Source organism: Meles meles, chromosome 13, assembly GCF_922984935.1.
Source record: "Meles meles chromosome 13, mMelMel3.1 paternal haplotype, whole genome shotgun sequence".
Taxonomy (NCBI): domain Eukaryota; kingdom Metazoa; phylum Chordata; class Mammalia; order Carnivora; family Mustelidae; genus Meles; species Meles meles.
This window is the reverse complement of record NC_060078.1, coordinates 4,456,680-4,476,853: the sequence shown is the minus strand read 5'-3', so window position 1 is coordinate 4,476,853 and position 20,174 is coordinate 4,456,680. Positions and strand designations below refer to the sequence as shown.

At 49.0% G+C, this 20,174-nt stretch overlaps 1 protein-coding gene across 1 annotated transcript in view; it reads right to left on the bottom strand.

Moving 5' to 3' along the window:
- The window catches only part of KCNK1 (potassium two pore domain channel subfamily K member 1), a 45,152-nt gene that overhangs the window by 3,328 nt on the left and 21,650 nt on the right, over nt 1-20,174 (bottom strand). Inside the window, exon 2 of the mRNA XM_046027854.1 lies at nt 1,177-1,572. Coding sequence (XP_045883810.1) covers nt 1,177-1,572 — 396 coding nt within the window. The remainder of the gene's footprint in view (nt 1-1,176; nt 1,573-20,174) is intronic.

Genomic DNA, 20,174 nt, shown 5'->3' with positions numbered 1-20,174 from the left:
ATGCCCGGAACGCTGTTTGCAAAGGGCAGGGTCGGCATGTTCTGTGCGTCCCAAGAAAGGAATATTCACTTTGGGCCAACAATCCCACTTCTTGGATAGATATACAAATAGAAAAAATATAAACATATACAAATATTTACGACAGTGTTGTTTATAATGTCCCCCAACTGGAAGCAGTCAGAACAGAGGCCTGGTTAGATTACCGTAGCGCCGGTGCTCAAATATGCGGGGGACAGTACGAAGAATTATGGTAACTACAGGAAACTGGAGCTCATGCTTGTAACTATTTGGTAAGCATTTCTGGAACTTGTGTGGTAGCCGGGCACTCTTCAGAGCACTGGGGTTCATGACTGAGGTCTCTGTCCTGGGTGAGCCCCTGGTTTAATGTAGGTGTTAAAATATACATAATTCAACTAAGCATATTGTCAGATTATGACGACAAGACAGGGCCAGGACACAGCATCTGACTGCCCGAGTCCCTCCTGTGATCTCCTGGGAAATGTGACATGAGCCGAATGTTGAAAAATTCTTGAGACGGCAGAAATGAAGACTCTGTGTATTATTATGCAAAAATAAAGAGTTTCTTGAAAACAGGTTTTTAAGTTCTCAATATCGACATCCAATTTAAAAAAATTGTTTAAAAATTACAAACCACTGACCATCTGAATTTGAATGCCTACTTTCCACATCCAAAATTCTGAAAATCGTTCACATATATTCTAACTTCTTTGAGAAAGAACCAGATGGACAAATGAGATACACAACCCTTTTAAGATTTTCCTGGCAAACTAAAGAACATGATTAATAGGAACAGGCTACATCCTAGCCCTAGTTTTCTGGAACTTAAAATATTTAATAAAAGCAGGAAAATTTTTTTAATTAAAAGCTGGCAATCCAGTATATTCTAGGCAGTGCATTTTTACACTGTAATTTATAATGCCTATTATGTTATTGGTAAGAAATTGATCAGTTATAGCATTAGTCGTTAGTAGGAAATTGATCAGCAGTTCTAAGGTACCTGGAAAAAATAAGACTCAGCAGTAAGAGTTTTGCATAAAGAGCTTGAAAATGTATCAGTCAGGGCTTTTACGAATGACACTATTCATTGGAAGGTGAGGTGGGGCATGGAGCAAGGAGAGGCCCAAGGGGATGGGGTCTGGGGTCCCCGATACTCACACGTGATCCCAATCTTATAGAGCTCTCTGAACTTCTGATTGTAGCCTTCTCCAGGAACGTAGTCCCCTAGGCCGATGGTGCTCAGGGAAATGAAACAAAAATAAAAGGACTCGAGGAAGTTCCAGTCGTCCTCCAGGATGGAGAACACGGCCGCCGGGATGAAGAAGAAGCAGGACACGGTGACAAAGCCGAGGAGGACGGCGTGGACGATGGCCACCACCTGCTTGGAGAAACCCCAGCGGACATGGAAGTAGAGGACAGGCCTGCGGGTGACGTGGATGGTGACACGCTGGACCACCGCCGTCAGGAACAGGAGGGTGAACGGAATGCCGATGACCGAGTAGATGATGCAGAAGGCCTTTCCTCCGTCCGACAGGGGCACGGTGTGGCCATAACCTGCATGGGGAGGAGGTAAACTGAGGTGAGGAGGAAGGGGGGGCAGAGTGCACATCTGTCAACATGTGGCTGCCTGCTGTCCGCCCCGTCGGGTCTGATCTCTAAAGTCTCGACGGGAACACTGCACAAAGGAGATCACTGCCCTTGGTAAAATCAGACCGGCTCTTTCCCTCACATCCGAGCCTGGTTTTGAACCCACTGTCAGGCTGGGACAGAAACACTGTGTGCTGTCTGAAACCATCAGAGGACACGCCTCCTCCCCCAGGCTCCCTTGCCCTCACGCCGCCCTGCCCCTCGGGGACCCTCGGTAGTGCCAAACACCAGTCTACACCTGCCTCCACAGCAAACCGCTCATGTGATGTTCTAACGGGGGTGGCTGGACTGTGGGCATCTGAAGGAGATGCCAGGAAGCCGCAGATGTCGCCAAAGGAAAATGAAGATTGAGGCACACCAAGCCACGGGACCAAGCCTTTCTTGTACTCGCTCAGCTATCTGGCTAACGGCATATTCAGAAACTGTAACTTTCCCCCCCTTGTCATTTCCAAAGGCTCCAAGATGCCATAAGTGCCCCCAAACAGACATTTAAAAAACACGTTAGGCCCCCATGATCCGGACGTACATCTGTCTGACTTTCCACCAGGTCTGAATCATCCCCAAATTAAGCCATTGCCCAGACTCTTCATCCAACAAGAGCCAGCAAGAGAGAAGCCAGGCGGCCGCGGCTCGGAGAGCCATGTTTAAAATTTCACGAGCGCTTCACCCCAAAAGGCGTAACACGCCTGAACAAATCAGTTCAGGAAACAGGCAACAAAATGCCTGTGTGTGTGTGTGTGTGTGTGTGTGTGTGTCTGTGTGTGTCTGTGTGTGTCTGTGTATGACAGTGAGAGAGAAACTGGATCCTGAAGAGGCCTCACATATGTGATTATGATTAAAACGTGATTTCTAAACCAGATTTCTCCAGCATAGCCTCCTTAAAAATAAACAACTCTGAAAACACTTCCACTTTGGATAATCATTTTCTCGGCTTTACGGCAGTTCGTGGGGTAGGGCTCAAGGACGGGTGATCAGGGAAAGCCTCCCCAGGGATTCCCAGGCACGGTGTCCGCACAACAGTTGGGGGTTGTCTGCTGACCTGGGAGGCCCTCGGCTGACAAATGCGCTCCAGAGTCCCAGAAACCTGCCGCGACTGTCTGCAGCATGCGCAACCCAACACGCCTCTTTCTGGGATGAGATCCTGGAATCTTAGATTCTGGAAAGGGGTTCAGTACAGTGGTTTTGAGCAGCCACGCCCACCCAGCTGCTGCCGCTGTACCGTGCTGGGCTCTGGGCACAGCTGCCGGGGAAGTGGGCATGGCGAGGAGCACTGGGAGAACAGGCAGGATGGGGACGGCGGGGCCAATGCTGTTCCCACAGCAGACGGAAGCAGGGGAAATGCGGCCACGTCGCAGGAGCCAGGGGAGAGGCGAGGCATCAGGAGGGATGTTCTCGGGGTCAGAGATCTCTGGAAAGGACATTGCACTTGACCGTGACGCAGCCACTGGAAAGCGATCACGAAGTTGGTGTCAAAGTACGAGGGGACCACAGAACTGAAGCGGGGAAGCCAGGGAGGCCTTCCAGCGGGGCAGGAATTTTGGAGAGGAGTTGAATCGGCCAGATTCGGCAAAAGCCCATAAATCCATAACTTCATTATGCTTTTTGGTAATATTTTTTATATATATATATATATATATATATATATCTTTTTTTTTTTCTAAAAGTAGAACACACCAATTTCCTGGCGGCCCACCTCTTCTGTGCCATCTGTTCCAATAAGTGACAAGATTTCAGTTCTACTAGGAAAAAAAAGTAAACAAATGTCCAGTTTTAAAATACTTTAGGATGTAATCTCTACTCTCAAATGACAACAGTTCTTTCCATTAGACTAAAATGTTATCTCTGAGCAATGCAGATAATCATGATGAGGCTCTAAACCTGTCCCCTGCAGTAATGTCTTTTTAAAATTTTTTAATTTTTTAATTATGTTCAGGTAGCCACGGTACAGTACATAATTAGTCCTTGATGCGGTGTTCAGTGATTCATTAGTTAAGTGTAACACCCAGGGCTCATCACAGCACATGCCCTCCTCAATACCCATCACGCTGCCACCCCTCCCCCCCACCCTCCCCTCCCTGAAACCCCCAGATTGTTTCTCAGGGTCCACAGTTTCTCATGGTTCATCTCCCTCTCTGATTTCTCCCCCTTTGGATTTCCCTCTCTTCCCCTATGGTACTCTGTGCTATTGCTTATGTTCCACATAGGAGTGAGACCACATAATAATTGTCTTTCTCTGCTTGACTTACATCACTTAACATAATCCTCTCCAGTTCCATCCACATCGACGCAAATGGTGGGTATCCAACCCATATCCCCCGATGAACATGGGTGCCAAAATACTCAACAAGATCCTAGCTAATAGGATCCAACAGGACATTAAAAGGGTTTTTCACCACGACTAAGTGGGTTTTATGCCTGGGATGCAAGGGTGGTTCAATATTCACAAGTCAATCAACGCGGTAGAGCGCATCAATAAAAGACAAGAACCACATGATCCTCTCAATTGATGCAGAAAACATTTGACAAAATACAACATCCGGTCCTGATTAAAACTCTTCAGAGTATAGGGATAGAGGGAACATTCCTCAATATCATAAAAACCATCTACAAAAAGCCCACAGCAAGTATCGTTCTCCTTGGGGAAAGGCTAAGAGCTTTTCCCTTAAGATCAGGAACACAGGGGCACCTGGGTGGCTCAGTGGGTTAAAGCCTCTGCCTTCGGCTCAGGTCATGATCCCGGGGTCCTGGGATCGAGCCCCACATCGGGCTCTCTGCTCAGCAGGGAGCCTGCTTCCTCCTCTCTCTGCCTGCCTCTCTGCCTACTTGTGATCTCTGTCTATCAAGTAAATAAATAAAATATTTAAAAAAAAAAAAAGATCAGGAACACAACAGGGATGTCCACTCTCTCCACTATTGTTCAACATAGTACTAGAAGTCCTAGCCTCAGCAATGAGACAACAAAAGGAAACAAAAGGCATCCAAACTAGCAAAGAACTACTCTTTGCAGTAATGCATTATAAAAATGCATAAAGCCAGTAATATGTTCCCACTAAGAGATTTAAAATCACCAATGTGTAGATGACTCACTGAAAGCCTGTTTCTTCTCCTCAGGTTACACAGATAATTTGGGTTAATGGAAAATAAAAGTGTTAAATTTACATTCCATTGGTATTGCCTACACTTCCGGTGCGGGCCAGACTGGGAAAACTAGCCCCTACACAGAGCGTGGGGCATTTCGTTGCAATGGACAGCCCTGAGTGCATCAGATGGAAGCCTTCAGTGCTACTGAATTTTAATGAAGTGGTGAATAATTTACTCAAGTGCAGTCAATTGAACCCCCAGACGAATCACAAAGCAAAGCTCCTATTTTAAAACCTTCTATTAAGGGGCGCCTGGGTGGCTCAGTGGTTAAAGCCTCTGCCTTCAGCTCAGGTCATGATCCCAGGGTCCTGGGATTGAGCCCCACATCGGGCTCTCTGCTCGACAGGGAGCCTGCTTGCCCCCTCTCTCTGCCTACTTGTGATCTCTGTCTGTCAAATAAATAAATAAAATCTTTAAAAAAAAAAACCAAACCTTCTATTAAAATCCATTACAAACCCCGAAGAATGTTGCAAAAGAGTAGTAAACCTCACATAGCTGGTGTTCTTTGCTGAACCTGGGCCTTCTGGTTTTTCTGGTATTTAAGTCCTCCTGAACCAAGTCCAAGACAGAAAACCTTTGTGGGCTCCTACTCAGGTCATTAGAGCAAGTCACTGACGGGCAACTTCTTCCCACACATGTTTCTGAGAGAGGGGCAGTTGGTTGCTGCGACTCTGGTTGTGATCCTGCCCATATAACACATACTGTCGTTTATTTACATTATTTAGCATGATCTAGTACAACATATACACTTCCCACTGGGTTCGCTTGATACCTGCTTAAAAACCGTCTACAACAGAATCTTAACTCTGAAGTCTAAGGCCAGTAGAGATACTGAAATAAATTACAATGTTTCCTCTCCTGTAAAACAGAGTGTAATTTGCAATCCTGGGCTTTCACTTATTCCTTATCCCTCTCCCACTGAGCTGTGACCCCTGATGGGGAGGAAATCTGTCCGCCTCTACTGTGAGGCTCTCCAACCACAGTGCCATCCAACACACAGGAGGGCCACAAATGCACTGTCTGGCAATGAAGAGTCTTCTGGTCACGCCGACTTTGCTATTTTCATTGTCTTTTGTTTGCAATAAATTTTTGTTCCAAGGTTTCAGTACACGGTTACCTTCTAGACACCCTCCACACAACAGGTCTTCGTAGTTCCTTGTTTTACTGCAATACTTTTCAAAGACTCGCACGTGCGTAAACTCTGTTCATCCCTGCCATCTGGGTCATGGACCGGACAGGGAATGTCCAGCTTCTCTCACTTTGCTTATAATGGAAGTTGTTTAGGAAGGTGAGAAAACCAGCAGCTCCCAGCAGAGGCCATCCCCAGCAGTCCGCACGCCCAGCTTCTGGGTGGTATTTGCACAACGGCGCTCACTTTCTGGCACAAGCATGGAGTTGGCAGACTTGCATGGAGGACTGGCCCTCTGTCCTGCCGGCTCCCCTACCCACCTCCTACCACCCGGGCCCACTCTTATGTGGGTACGGTTTTTGCTAATAGTGCTGGGAACACCATCATATTTTTTCTCTTGGCCTTCTAGAGTCGACACAGAATCTCACATATAAACGAGTCCTTTTGTTCCGATGATTCTGACTCAATAGGCAGTTTTTCATTGTTTTCTACCTGTTGCTGGCTGTGCCGAAGTACTCAACCAAAAATATTTCATTTTTCTCATTTTAAACTTCAGGTGAGGAGTCTGGCCAACTTAGGAACTCCTATTATGGATGCTTTCTTCCCGAAGCATCATCCATTTTCTGAGACTCTGAAACATGTACTTTTTCATTCTGTGTCCCAAATAAATAAATAATACTGTCTCTCCATCGTTTAAAATTTACTTTCATTTATTTTTTAAAATTTATTTATTGATTGATTTATTTGAGAGGGAGAGAGAGTGAGCATGAGGGAGAGAGGGGCAGATGGAGAGGGAGAGAGAAACACAAGCAGACTCTGCATTGAGCACAGAGCCCAACACGAGGCTCGATCTCACCACCCTGCGATCACAACCTGCGCCAAAACCAAGAGCTAGATGCTTAACTGACTGTGCCACCCAGCCTCCTCCACCACCCCATCATTTTTAAGGACATATATCCCTGCAATGTCGTCTCTCACGCTAGCCTCTCTGAGTAATTCTTGCAAGCCAAGATCCCCCATGAAGCCCTGCTTCACAAAACTGAAATGAGGAGGGAAAGGAGTGCACTATTTTCAAACTATCCATCCCCCTTTTGGCCCTTCCTGATGAGCAGGCCAGCGCCAGCAGGACAGCCCGGCTTCCGACCCACCTTGCCTTCCTGCGTGAGCCTAACCACATCGTTCAGTTTTAATCTGGAACATTCGTGGGAAGATACTCTATGTCACAGTAGTAGACTGGAAATAGTTGGTCAAGGGCATTTTTTTGCTAATTGTCATATGATACATGTTCCCTATGGAAAAAAGCAGGTAATTATCCCCACCTGCCCCCACCAGCTTGTCCAACTGTACATCTGTCAAGCACTGTGACTTACGGTCTTCATTAGGTTCCTAGAGGCAGGAAAAGGGAGCTCATGACCCACTACCCAATATGAGGCTATAACCAAATTATGTCACATTTTTTAGTACAGCTTTCCCAGAATTCCAAGCAGTTACATTTCTTGTGGTTTCTACGGGAAGGAACAGGCGAGGCAGGGTACGCTGGCTGGTGTGAGAAGTTTCAGCGTCGGGGCAGAGATGTTGTCCCTCGTTGTCCAGCATCTGGCCTTGGGGTCACCAGGGCAGTGGGACAGTAGCTCAGAGGGTGAGAGGCAGGGAAAGGAGGAGCTCGGGGGTGTGGGCTCTGGGTTGGTCGGGTTGTATCTGGAAGGTGGGCTCACAGGTAAGCCATTTTCTCTAGGACTGGTTGACCCTGGGAAGGGGGGCTCCTTCAGGAGCAGCAAGGCCCCAAGAGGTCAAAGCATCAAAATAAAAAGACAGAATACAGGAGAACAAAGCAGGAGGCTGATTCTGGACAGGCATGCGCAGCAGCAATACTGAGCCTCCGGGGCCTGTTGTAATAAACACCCCAGGGAGAGTCCGGTGAACCGGATGCAGGCGTGGGGAGATGTGCCGGACGGCATTCCAGGAAGAGGCACGGCACGTGGCCTGTGAATAACTATCCCTTCGATACTCCGAACTCCTAGAACCTTTACGGTCTCCCGGTGTTCGTTACTTGTTAGCTCTGGCTTTGCCTGAAGACCTGAGCAGAGTGTTCCAGAGAGAAAAGGAGGGCGGTTGGCGGGTGAGGCCCCAGGCAGTGGGCGGGGGCAGCCCTCAGAGATCGGCACGCAAGTCCCTCTCTTACAGGAAAGGAGACTGTGATTAGTTTAGCAAAGTTCAAGCAGGCAAGGAGGCAGAGCTGAACCCTGTGTTTACCAATCTTTTCAGTCGGGGCCCAGCGGCTGTGGCGAGGAGGAACAAGGGAGAGCAGAAAGGGGGTGGCGGCTGATTCCCCAATTACCTGGGAAATAAACGCTGGAGAAATCCTTGGTTGCTTCCAAGGAGAGGATTCCTGTAAGACAGATGAGACCTAGGACAACGACGGCAGCACTCGGCTACCTTATGCTGGGACCTCCAGAAACTCCCCAGCCCTGGTGACCCAGTGGCTCCAGGCCAGGGACAAGCTACGGGGACAGAGCATCGACTTGTCCCGATCACTGCTGGACCCAAGACTCCTGTTTTCTGATTCATGGTTGCCTCTGCCTTGAGTTACTTCCAAGATTTCTTTCCACTTTTGAAATTTCGTCTAAGTGAAATCATTTCTGATCTCCTGGTCCCAGTTACAGAAGTCAGGGGGCTTATCCATCCTCGCAGTGACTGCAGGCCACATCCCCCCCCCGCAGACACGAGCACCTGCTGCAGAGGCGACCAAGCCGTGGATGGGCCCGGATTCCCATACCAGCTGCTACTGGGCACGCGTGCCCCGGGCAGCAGTCCCTCTGCGCCCCCTGCGGAGGGGTCGGCACACGGGCTCGGGTACACACTCGCGCCCGCCTGTCTGTCACACACAGACCCACTGTCTCACCACTGGGACACTTACAGAGACAGTGAAAACAGACTCCAAGTCTGATCACTGCAGAAAACGGCACAGCCGAAGAGGCACCGTTAGATTCTAGTCTGTGTTTTTCGTTATTTAATTTTATTTCCCCTCCCACCCACTCCTGGCCATTTCTTAGGAATTCTGGCAGCAGGACAACCAAGCGAAGCTGAAGAAAGCAACAGAACAGTGGGTCGAGTTTTTCCTAGCGCCCCAATATTTCAGACAAGGCTTCCTGATCTATTAACTGAAGCGGCTTTTCCTCCACCTGCCAGTTCGCTCAGGTTTGCCTTCAGGTCTGACATAATCATCCCGTAGCCACGACAACCATGAGGTTTAAAAGAGATCCTATTGGAAAGGCCTCCCAGTGATGCACTTTCAGAACAGGCTTTTAAGCTTCCTGCTCTCGGCATTTCTCCCCGGGCACGGATGCTGGGCAGACAGCTCAGGATTTCAATTTCTTTTGCCCTGGGAACCGTTGGGCACCTTGCCCTGTGGAAGACAGGTTCAAAAGGTAATAGAGAAAATGCCGGCGGACAAGAAGACACACCATTTACTTGACGCTGAATTTCCGCCTCCCACCCTTGCGTATCATCAATGGAGATCTCGCCTGGCCCAAAGCTTGACTTCAGATTAGAAGAAGCCACAGTGGTCCCAACTGCCACCTGGTGAAAAGGGGTGGGGCACACCTAGACATCTGCTGAATCCAACCATGTTTCCATGCCTCTCTTTATAGGGTCTCAAAACAGTGATGTCCCAAGGGTTCTAGGGGCTCTGGGAGGAAAACACAGGTGTCCTCCTGGCTTGATGGGAAAATCTCCACACTTTTTAGAGGGAGAGGTTCCTGAAATAAAGCCAAATTTTTTTTTTTCCCTTTTCCATCAGAACATAAAGACTCTGAGAACACAGGGAGGAAGGTGCAAACAAAGGCCACACTTGTAAACTCAGCAGAGCTTCGGGGAACAGGAGGAATCCGATTTCCTAGACTGAGCCCTGGCTTTGCTCCCTACTTGCTGTGACGCCCCGGAAAACTCTGTGTCTTATTTTCCTCATCTGTCACGTATGAGTCATACTTCCTACCCTCATGGAGGGGTCAACGAGGTTTACATAAAATAACCCACATGAAGCAATTAGCACAGACGCTGGTACATCCGATGTGCGGGGAAGGCAAACTCCTCTTCTGATGCCAAAAGACATCGCTAATGGAATCATCTCGACAGTAAGTCTGCTCTTTCGGGTGGGTCACACTCTTCCTAGACACGCTGGTTAGAAACTGCACTCTCACCTCTGTTCTCTGCACACATTTTAATTCTTCTCACATCCTTCAAGACTGCTTCTTCCACACCGACGGTTGAAGCAGTTCCTGAGAGTGACCGGAGACCTAACAACAAGCGCTTAGGGAACAATCGGATATAGGAACTTTGTGGCCACTTCGCAACTAGGGGGTCTACTAATGACCCCAAGAGAAAGATCTAGACTCCCTTTCAGGTTCTCATTCCCTCCGGTGTAAACTGATCCAATATGGTGGCCGTTCACCACAGTCCCATTTTCATGGGGAGACACCAGCAGATTCCAATGACCAAAGGTAGGGAAAACTGCAGGTCCCCTCCCACTGGGGACTCCTCCACTGGGTGTGGCCCATTACACCAGAAAGACGCACAGAATAGTTACACAACAGGTTATGAACTCGGGGCAATTCCAACCCTCTCTCCTTTAGGTCCTTGAGCAAGTCATCGGTTGAAAGGTTTGCCGGAGTCAGATGCCAACACTGTTCCTGAAGCTGCATCAACTCCCTTCTGGCAGCTGAAAAATCAGGTGACGAAATACTCAGGTCCTTCCTTAAGTGGCAGAGCACAGAACAAGACTGAGTCCTAGGCCTTAAATACCGTTGTGAGGGATACCCATTTGCTGGGCGCACAAAGATCTTCTACCCGTTCCACACGAGAGCAGACGAACGACACCTGGACATCTCTAGCTGGTCTACATAACTCGACCTCCCCCACTCTTACCCATGCAAGACACCCCCAGGACTCCTTAGGCTTAATAAATGAACTCTCTGGTCTAGTTGTTCAGGTACTTGCTGAGACAGACTGAGAAGAGTAGATTCCTAGTCAGTCTTTTTTTTTTTTTTTTTTTAGATTTTATTTATTTATTTGACAGACAGATCACAAGTAGGCAGAGAGGCAGGCAGAGAGAGAGAGGAGGAAGCAGGCTCCCTGCTGAGCAAAGAGCCTGATGTAGGGCTCGATCCCAGGACCCTGAGATCATGACCCCAGCCAAAGGCAGAGGCTTAACCCACTGAGCGACCCAGGCGCCCCCCTAGTTAGTCTTTCAAATGATGAACTCAATTTCCCTCCACCATTCCCCATTAGAAACTTCACCGGGGTGGGAGGGGGGGGCGCCTGGGTGGCTCAGTGGATTAAGCCGCTGCCTTCGGCTCAGGTCATGATCTCAGGGTCCTGGGATCAAGCCCCGCATCGGGCTGTCTGCTCCGTGGGGAGCCTGCTTCCTCCTCTCTCTCTGCCTGCCTCTCTGCCTAGTTGTGATTTCTCTCTGTCAAATAAATAAAATATTAAAAAAAAAAAAAAAAAAAGAAACTTCACCGGGTACCTCCCAGCCCCTAGAGGGAGGATTCATCCATAAGAGCATTAACCACATTCTCCAGGTGTTGAAACACAACACTTTCTTCCTTCTGAGTGTCTGACGACAGACAGACCTTTCCCTCTACGGAATCTCGCTCTTCGGGGCTCTGGGTTACGGCCCAATCGGGCAGGCTCCCCTTCAGAAACCACCGTGAGTGGGGTCTTTGTGCTGGGAGGCCGGTAGCTGGTGTGCTAGATTCAGAATATATACAGATCGTGATTGACGGACTGAGGGGCCACAAGCCACCCATTCGCGGCTGGCAGGGCGCTCCCTCAGCATCCGAGCTCCTCCCTGGGGAAGTGAACACCACGGGGTTGTTTTGGTGGAAGGCACAGTTTCAGTACACTCACACAAAAGGACGTGAAGTCACAAGATTTATTGCCTACAGATCCCGGAAACGGGCAGGGGGACTAAGCCAGGGGTAGGGCAGTCCTTCATCCCAGGTCGTGAGGGACTGAGGGACGTAAAGCAAGGTAGGAAGCAGATGCCCCCAATTTTTCATTTTTTTTCATGGGGTCAGATTCTAAGTGGTTGGTTGGTCAGTCAGTCGGTCAGTTAGTTTTTAGATAGAGAGAGAGAGAGAGCACACATGCGCACGAGCGGGGGAGAGAGGGGCAGAGGGAGAGAGAATGTCAAACAGGCTCCACGCCCAGCCTGACATGGGGCTCGATCTCACAACCCCGACATCAGGACCTGAGCTGAAATCAAGAGTCGGCCGCGTAACCATCTGAGCCACCCAGGCTCCCCTCTGAGTGGTTACTTTCAAAGGTGCCCCAGGAAAAGCAAAGTGGGAACCCAGGGCAGGAATCCTAAGCTCAGGTTCTTATTTAAATGTCCAGACTTGGCATGAGCAGGGTTGAATTCCTGTCAAATGCCCAGAGAGTGACTCAAAGTAGCCGTTTTCTCTGCACAGACCTGCGCAGGTAGAGGCCCACCTTTCTGCCTTGGCCCCAGAGTAAAGGTGGGGGGAAGGGCCACCCGCACCCACCAAGGACATGGACCTTTGTTACTGGAAGCCACCAAGACTTGGGGGCCATGTCACCCCAGCACCGCCTTAAAAAATAGACTAATACGCTAGGAAAAAATAAAAAGGTGGGGGAGACATGTGGGACAGATGACACAGGACGGCAGAACTGAATACGAACAGCTGGCCTGTGGGTAGAGGGAGTCCTCATTACACAACTCTCTAATTTTACAGGTTTTGTAATAACTATAATAAAAAGTAAAAGCATCGAGACTTTTAAATGTGGACATGAATAGCTTTTCATCTAGACAACCTCTGAGGAAGTCCTAGACTTTCTTTATTCCTTAAATTTCTGCTTTTACAGTCAGTACTAACAAGGGTGCCCGGGTGGCTCAGTCGGTGAAGCGTCTGCCTTCAGGTTTGGGTCCTGGGATCGAGCCCCGCATCGGGCTTCCTGCTCAGCGGGGAGCCTGCTTCTCCCTCCCCCTTTGCAGTTCACCCTGTGGCGATCTCTCTCGCTTGCTCGCTTTCTCAAATAAATAAGTAAAACCTTAAAAAAAAATCAACTAAATAAAAGTGTAACAAGACGAAGCAGAACCCAGAGGTATAGCACTTACACTCTGGTACAGCCAAATGTGATTTCTAAATGTAATGCCTTCTAAACCTCTAACAGTCCCACCATCTCCTCAGCCAGAGGAGCTGAAATCTCCAGCTGCTCTCTGTGGGTGCACACTCCTGGGCAAGGGACTGAGCAGAAAGAGTCAGGGGTTTCCTCACAGCGTTTCCAGGGGTTGAAAGAAGCAAGTCAGCTATCGGCTGCCATGTGTGGGACAGAATTCTTGCAGTGCACCTGCCAGGCTGCTGTCTTTTTCCCCCCCAAGGCTCCCCAAGAGTTGCCAGGTAGGGCTGGGAACCACGGATCTATACCCTAATGATGCCCAAATGTACTTGCTTCCCCTTTCCCGAGCTCCAAATTCATGCTGGACACCCGATTCAAAATCCCATCTGGGATGTGTTGCGGGCACCTCAAAATCGCCAGCTCCACAAAAGATTCCTTGATTACGTCACGCAAGGGACCACCTGCCCTCACCATCGCCCCTTGCCATGAAAACTGCAGCCCAGACCGGCCCCTCCTCTAATTTCCCTCATTTCAGTACTACTATCTGTTTAGTTCTTCAGGCCAAATACCAGCTAGATTTTTAAAAATTCCTCTTTCCCTTGTCTCTAGAATCGAGTCTATCAACAAATCCTATTGGTTCTAAATATGTTCTAAATCAGAGCACTTTTGTTTTAATCATTCCCATGCCCGTTAACCAAAGCCACATGATTTCTCCCCACGTGACTGGAAGGAACGCACTCCTCCTGCGCCCTCTGCCCTACGCTGAGTCTGGGAGACACCTGTGCTGGTTTCCTGTGGCTGTCCTAACCAACTACCGCCCGTGTGATGGCTTGAAACAACAGACACGTGTGTGTCACAGTTCTGGGGGCCAGAAGTCTGGAATCAAGGTGTCGGCAGGCTGCAGGGGAGGATCCTTTCTTGCCTCTTCGCTTCTGGTGGCTCCAGGCTTGAAGGAAGGTGGCTTCCTTGGCTCGTGGTGGCATCACTCTGCTCTCTGCCCCCAGCTCCACTCGACCTCCCCTCTGCACCTTCTCCGTTTCTATCTCATTCAAGGACACTCATCATCACATCTCGGGCCCATCTGGATAATTTAGAAGATCTCCTCTCAAGATTCTTAATGAGGACTGCCTGGGTGGCTCAGTCAGCGAAGCGTCTGCCTTCGGCTCAGGTCATGATCCCAGGGTCCTGGGATTGAGTCCCGCATCGGGCTCCCTGCTCAGCGGAAAGTCTGCTGCTCTCTCTGCCTGCCGCTCCCCCTACTTGTGCTCCCTCTCTTTGACAAATAAATAAACAAAAATCTTAGGAAAAAAAAAAGATTCTTCATTATATCTGCAGGGACCCTTTTCCAAGTAAGGTTCAGGGGTTAGGACATCCCCACGAACTTGGGGGGCTGCCATCAATCCACTACAACACTGTATTTTTTAATAATGAAAATTATATCCAATTACTCATTAGATCAATTTGCTCCAACAACTTTTCATTGCAAGTGCTAGAAAGAGAATGTGAACTTAAATTCCTTGCTATGTTTTCTAAGACTATAAGATTTGGCTCTTGACTAAATTCTGTGACCAAATTTTCCCACTACTATCTCCCTCCCCTACTACCCTGTAGAGACACCAGCCTTGTGTGTACTCTTCAGAAAGTCCAACCTCCAACCCCAGGGCCTTTGCACATGCTCTTCCCCCCAGACTTCTAGGACTGGTACCTCCTCCTCATTCTGGTCTCAGACTCAGTATCACTACCTCAAGAGCAGGCTCCCAGGTCGCTCTCTCTGAAGCAGCTCCACCCCTCGCAGTCACTGACGCCCACCACCTTACTGCAGTTTCCAAACATCATCTTACTCAGTTTTGTGCTGCCTGCCTCCCCTGCCAAAATGGAGACAAGGCCCTTGTTCGTCTTGTTTACTGCTGTATGCTTACGTGCCTAGAAGAGCTGCTTTGCCAGTAGGGTTCCCTTACTATAAATTTGTTGACTGTGTTTATCAGGAGGTTATCTGTTTGGGGAGTATCATAAAACCCCTGAGACAGTGAGTTTAACTGGAAAGAAATGTGAAATGCAGCATAGCTCTCTGGGGCCTGTGGATCAGGAAAACGAAGCCCAGCAAGGGAGGAAAGACAGTGGTTCAAGGGAACTCACTCTGGGAAAAGTGCTAAAAATAGGAACTCATCAGAGAAAATGGTGCACCATGGAAGGAAAAGTAGAACTGAATCATAGAGACATGATTTCCAGTCAGTGTGCAGCGAGCGGGCCATTCTCCAACCCCAGAACTCCCAACAGGCCATTAAATTTCAAATAATACTTACATGCACCCCCCGCCCCCAAACCGAAGTCCCCGATCCATACGTACTCCAAGCCCCCACCTCTCTCATCAAACCCAGCCCTCCATTCCCGCCCACCTGGACGGACCACGGCTACCTCTAACCCAGCACCCAGACGGATGGGGCAGCTGCCGCACCTGCATTCTCTAGGTTAGAGAACAGCTCCCCTGTCCACCCACCAGCTGCCTATGAGAAATTCCCCACTCTTTGGGCCTCCCCCCTAACATTCGAGTGAACACCAAGAGCCACTGACTTTGGAAGAATTTCCCCAATTTCTTCCTTCTTCTCTATCACCCCTGTGATCTCTTAGATGAGGCCCTTATCATGTCCCCTGTACAAAGAGCTCCTGCTCGCTTTCCTCCTGCTCTGCCCATCCTGCCCCCCCCCCCGCCCCCACTGCCATCTCTTGCCTCTCAGGCGTGTAGGTCTCTGGGTGGGCTCCCATAGCAGGTGACACCCCGGACCCAGAAGCTGCACACTTCTCTTCCTTGCCGCCCCAGAAGCCGGGAGCTGACCGTCTGACAGAGACCCGGCTAAGGAGCTATGAGTGGGAATCACTAGAGGGAAGCTGGTCTGGGGAGAGCTTTGTTTCTTCTTGCCTCTATTTCCGACAGCACCTCTGGAGCTGAGCGCCCGTCCTGGCACTCTCGGGGCACGGCGGGAGTGGGAAAGGCCCCTGGGATGAAGGGCCCAGCCAGGCTGAGCGGTTAGACCAACTCCAGCCAGAACTTATAGCCAGAGGAAAACTGTACCCCCCGTCAATGTAAGCCACCACAAACTGGAACTTTGGTTGACCAGAGCTGAAAGCAATCTTCACTGGCCTGTGACTTGTATAATCATGATCAGTTTACGTGTATCTTTAAGATACGCTTGACCCCTGGTGCTCTTTGCTTATTTCTCTAACTCTGGAATCCAGCACAGAGCCTCGCAGGTGGCAAGCTCACACAGCCACGAGAGGCTGGGGGCATTGCTCAGAAGGAAAGCAGTCCTAAAAGGCTGTTACCAGCAGACACGAGACAGACCTGACCTTTATTCTCAACATTTTCCCAGAAAACCACCTCCTTTGGAACAATGTAGAGGGGAACCTCTCCAAGAGATGAAAAATACATATGTAAAATGTAACCAGATTTCCAGCATGGGGGAAATTAGTTCACGTGAACAGAACGTAACCGTTGAGGCCAATTTGCTTTACCACTAACATCTAGCTATAATTAATGACTTCCCTGTCTGTTTTATCTTTCAATGGAGATAAAATTAGCAATATGATGAGTCTGTTGAATTCAGGCTAATCACTAGGTCAAAAGCAAGACTGGGCTTCCCAAAAGTCCCCAAGGCGGTTCAGCAACAAGAATTCCCATTACGCCATTATTCTTTACCTGAGCAGCCTATAATAAATCGGTCTGAGTTAAGCCCACAGGGATATCCTGCAACTGTGATTTCTTATAAGTGTTTCCAGGCCTTTTGGAATCTACCCGTGGTGCCAAAAAAAAAAAAAAAAAAAGTTATATTTTATCAAAGAACTAGTTTCCAATTTACTTAAATGTTACCAAAAATGTTTAATGCCTCAAACAAGTATCATATGGCTTTCTCTCACTGCTGCTTCCCACACACTCGGGGGATTACAGTCTTTCTGTTTGGAGAAGAGAATTCACAACTCAGCTCTCTCTTTGGATACATGTGAAAGGTCCCCCTTGCAGAGCCTCACTGGGAAAATGAGAATATTGAAGTAACAGCGGTGACCCCCAACATATGCTTAATTTGTAATCTCTTTTCCATTCATCCCCAAAATCCCAGGGTAGCAATGGCATAAAGCAAGAATGAGGCAGGAAGAGCCCCACTGGGACCTTGATCAGGTACATTCCAACCTGGACCACGTGTAGGACGGAATCAGCATTCGGTACCACTTTGCAGAAAGGAGTTTTCAGGATAAAATCCAGGAGTACAATGTGAAAATCCAAACTGAAACCAAGCAAACATGCGAACAAACCACGGTGTCAGATTCACCGGATGACCGATAGCCTGCTGTTTTTTTAAAAACTGGACAGCTTAAAAAGCACGGAAACCCCTCTCCAGATTCCTTGGAGAGGAAGATCCGGTATTCAACCCAAACACACAGAGAATGTTCAGTGCTTTGTCAGACGTTAGATTCTTCTAACTTTAAAGATTCTTGGCAGATAAATGAGCAGGCAGTTTGGTGGTCCCACGAGGCAACACAAAACCGTTTCTAAGCCCAAAAAGCAGGAGTAGAGTTTGACTGTGTTGGCTACGATGTTCAGGTCTCTAGGCCACACCCATGAGGCGCCAAAGGCTTCTGGATTCTTTACATGCTGCAGGTTCTTCAAAGAAACAGGACCAGAGCCACGCTCCTCTTATTTTATGAAAAATAAAGATGTGGAAACAGGAAGAGAGCATCTTAAAAAATGCAAAAAATGCTCTACAGAAGAGAGGAAGAGGAGGGTTAGCCCACTCTTTGCTCTGGTCCAGATTCAGGGTCCATGAGTGCAAAACGCAAATCCTGCATATTCGACTCAAATCCTGTATATTCGCCTCTTCTCTTGGTGCCTCAAGACTTGAGCCCAGTCGTGGAGCCAACAGCCATGCGCAATACACACATGGGTGCAAAACTGAGGGGAGAAAGCTTCTGAAGCCTTCTGGCCCAAGGAAACTAAGTATCACTGGGCTTACGGTGTCCTTTCCCACACAGTGAGTGGCATCGTTTGTTCTGTGGGCCGTTACCCTGGGGTAGCAGGAAAAACCACTTCTGTGGACACACACGCACCCCCATGGAGCCAAACGTAGGCAGCACAAGCTGCTTGGAGGAGTCATGTGAATCCCTCCCTTTCTAAAAATATTCAGCTCTGGCATACAACGCTACCGAGCATGGCTCGACTTAGTCATCGAGCCTGTGGCTGCAGAGCTGGAGTACGCATCCTACCGGGTGCTGCCCCAGCTGGGTCCCCCCGCCGCGCACCTGTGCCACTGGGCAGCCGGCCAGAAGGGACCGTCAGGAGACCCTCACTGGAGGAGGCTCAGGGACCGGCAGGCTCCGGAATCATCACAAAGCTGCGGCATGACAGTGTATCCCACAGGGCTTTGGTCCCATCTAAGGAGCAGGAAGCATTCTTGCGTGTGCTGAACCATTATTTCTAGAGCTGGTCCCTTCTTTTCTTGTTTTTTGAAGTTGATCAACATGCCAGAGAGAGAACAGTCACTTTTTCTCTTCTCCTAACCCACAGCTTTGTGTGACATCAGGAAACAACGGTTGTGAGCTCTCCTGCTTAGGGCAGGCACGCTGCAGAGTCAGGGGGCAGTGGAGGCACACGGGATCCCCCCACCCTTCAAGCATGTCAGTCAGACACGCCATGGGATTTGTTCTACTACATAAGACACGTCAGCTAACAGCGGTGGATATCCAAGCCAGTACTATACTAGCTTTGAAAAGCAGTACTCCCTTCCAATAAACAACCCAAGGAAAAAGCAAACCCATCATGGGAGAGAGTCTGGCTTCTCTGGTTAGGGGAGGGCAGGTAACCCTTTATGATTTTGTTTTCCTGAACCTTCCATCAAGCACTAATTTCTGTAATTTGCATGATAAATATAAAATATCATACTTCGTACTCACACTACCTCTCTCTCCCCTCCCCCACACGTTGTTGAGACTCTACGGCCCCTGCTCTTAAGGGCCTTAAATGTTGAGTCTAATCTGCCCAATAAATAGAACCACCCGAAACGTAAGATGAAATTCTTGCACCTCAAATGACTGAATTGCATTTACTTTTAATCCAGAGGCTCCCAAAAAAGGCATGACATTCTAAAAATAAAAAAAGAATTCCTATGGTGTAGGTTTCATACCGATGAAAATCTCATCACTGGCCAGGCCCTGGGAAACACGCCACCGTCAGGAAGATCCCACTTGACAGCGTGGTCATTCTGTGTTTAAGGAAAGAGGAACATGTGCCGCCAAACGGAAACCTTGATTTGAAAGAGCTCAGAGGCCAGCTTGGAAGCAATGACGGTGAACACTGAGAGATGGGCAGAAAAACTGGCGAGGTAGATCGGTGCGTTTTCCAACTCCTCTTGTATCCACGTCTCCTTATGTTGTCCTCTCACTGAGAAAACAAAGAAATCCACACACAAGAGCTCGCACAAGAACGTGCTGGCCGGTCCCTGCACCTGTGACAAAGACCCCAGCCTTTCTCTCGGGTTTCTGACGCCGGCTTTCCCTGGGGCCACGAGGCCCCAGACCCACTCACCCAGCCCAGGACCCAGGCCAGCACGTCAGCATGATTTCCATCAACACTGTCAACTCTCCTGTCTCATATAAACACACCGACCCGTCTCCCGTCCACCACTTCCCTCCCAGATGCCACCCATTCTTTTGTTCCTTAGAAACCAGTACCGACCTCCTGCCTTCAGTTCATCACCTCTCTCTATTTTTTTTTAAATGACTTTATTTTTCAGATCCGTTTTCGTTTCACAGCAAAACTGAGCAGAAGGTACAGAGAGTTCCCATATACCACCTGCCCACACAGGCACAGCCTCCCCCGCCAGGAGCGCTCCCGGGGTACATCTGTAACATTGGATGAAACCACACGGACACGATCCTCGCCCAGAGTGTCCGTAGTTGACTTCACTCTTGGTGCCCTACGGTCTGCGGGTTCAGACAAATGGATAATGACATGTATGCACCGCGGGAGAGTCACGAAGATCGGTTTCACTGCCTAAAACTCCCCTGTGCTCCGCTCATTCTCGCCCCCCCACACCCCACACCATTGCTTTTT